Source organism: Chaetura pelagica, unplaced genomic scaffold (genome assembly GCF_000747805.2).
Source record: "Chaetura pelagica isolate M959 unplaced genomic scaffold, ChaPel_1.0 scaffold575, whole genome shotgun sequence".
Taxonomy (NCBI): Eukaryota; Metazoa; Chordata; class Aves; order Apodiformes; family Apodidae; genus Chaetura; species Chaetura pelagica.
The window spans coordinates 845,911-847,294 of NW_009953200.1; the positions used below are offsets into that span (position 1 = coordinate 845,911).

Below are 1,384 nucleotides of genomic sequence, written 5' to 3' on the forward strand. Positions count from 1 at the left end.
GCTAAGCAACCTTTTCTGAAGTAAACTCATTAATATAATATGAAGGATTAATTTCATGGGAAAACTGGAGACACTGTAAGGTCCTGCAATATGTTTCTCTTTTTCCAATAAAATTTCCTTAAACAAAATAAATGACTTGTATTACTAAAGGTGAATGTTTATTGTCATTTTGCAGAATCCCAAAAGATCTGAAGTGCTTGAAAAATGAGTGTTCTTCTCATTGAAGCCTTTTATGGTGGCTCCCACAAGCAGCTGATGGATCTTCTCCAGGAAGAGCTACAAGAAGACTGTGTCCTCTGTGCGCTCCCTGCCAAGAAGTGGCATTGGAAGGCACGGACTGCTGCTCTTTATTTCATGCAAACAGTGCCAACAAGTACTAATTACAGGTAACCCAGGAACTGAATAGTTTCTAAATTCAAATTACAAAGAGCCCTTCAGCCAGGTCTCTTGAGCTGGATCTTTGGTTATGTGCACGCAAGTGTCTGTGTGCAAGCAAATGAAGACTTGCAACAGCCAATATAGGTTTCTCTTCTTACATTAACTTCTTGGGGTATAATTGGGAAATTACTGCCACGTTTTAGAGTTTTCTAGACTATTCTGTCTTGTGTTTCTAGTCCTTGAGAGTCTTTAAGAGTGCAAGGATATGGATGCGTCTTTGTGTATACATGGATATGTATGTCTTTTTAAAAAATTACCAAGTCAATGCAGTAATACTGAAAGGTTTAAACTGTGCTTCACAGAGTAGGTTGAAAGATGACACAGATATGAACACTACAGGCTTCCTCACTTGCCCTCCAATGTATCTATTAGCAAGTCTGATTTATTAGAAGGTACTACTTGGGCTGATCTTGAGGATTAAGGGACATGTCACATGCCAGCAACTGTGGATGTCAGTTATACATTTATGTAGATGGCAAATTTCTATCAGGTAGAGCCCGGACTGATTAAAAGCTGAATATTTAGGTCAGCAGATAGCTATCAGGTAGTAAGTATCAGTCATGCCAGAACCAAGCTGTCTTTAAACCCAGTAATTTTGCTTGGCCTGCCTGATCAGTTGAGATGTGGCAAGATGATTGTCTGGAGCAATGACCTGTCGTGTGGTGTGTGCTCCTCTTGGGGTGCGGTAAAATCATAGAGTGGTTTGAGTTGGAAGGGACCTTAAAGGTCGTTTAGTTCCAACCCTTCTGCATGGGCAGGGACACCTCCCACTAGACCAGGTTGCTCCGGGCCCTATCAAACGTGGCCTTCAACACTTCCAGGGATGGGGCAGCCACAGCTTCACATGCCTCCCAGCATCACTGTGCTGACTTGGCACCTTCATGGAAGAGTGACCGTTTGTGCACGGGGATGTTTTAGCTCAAGCAGCTTCTTTTCAGCCACAGAA

General features: G+C 42.4%; 1 protein-coding gene across 2 annotated transcripts in view; it reads left to right on the top strand.

Moving 5' to 3' along the window:
• Positions 1–204: 204 nt before the first annotated feature.
• The window catches only part of GTDC1 (glycosyltransferase-like domain containing 1), a 126,303-nt gene continuing 125,123 nt past the window's right edge, over positions 205–1,384 (top strand). For both annotated transcript variants that reach the window (XM_009997400.1, XM_009997401.1), the window contains exon 1: positions 205–386. In XM_009997400.1, coding sequence (XP_009995702.1) covers positions 205–386 — 182 coding nt within the window. The remainder of the gene's footprint in view (positions 387–1,384) is intronic.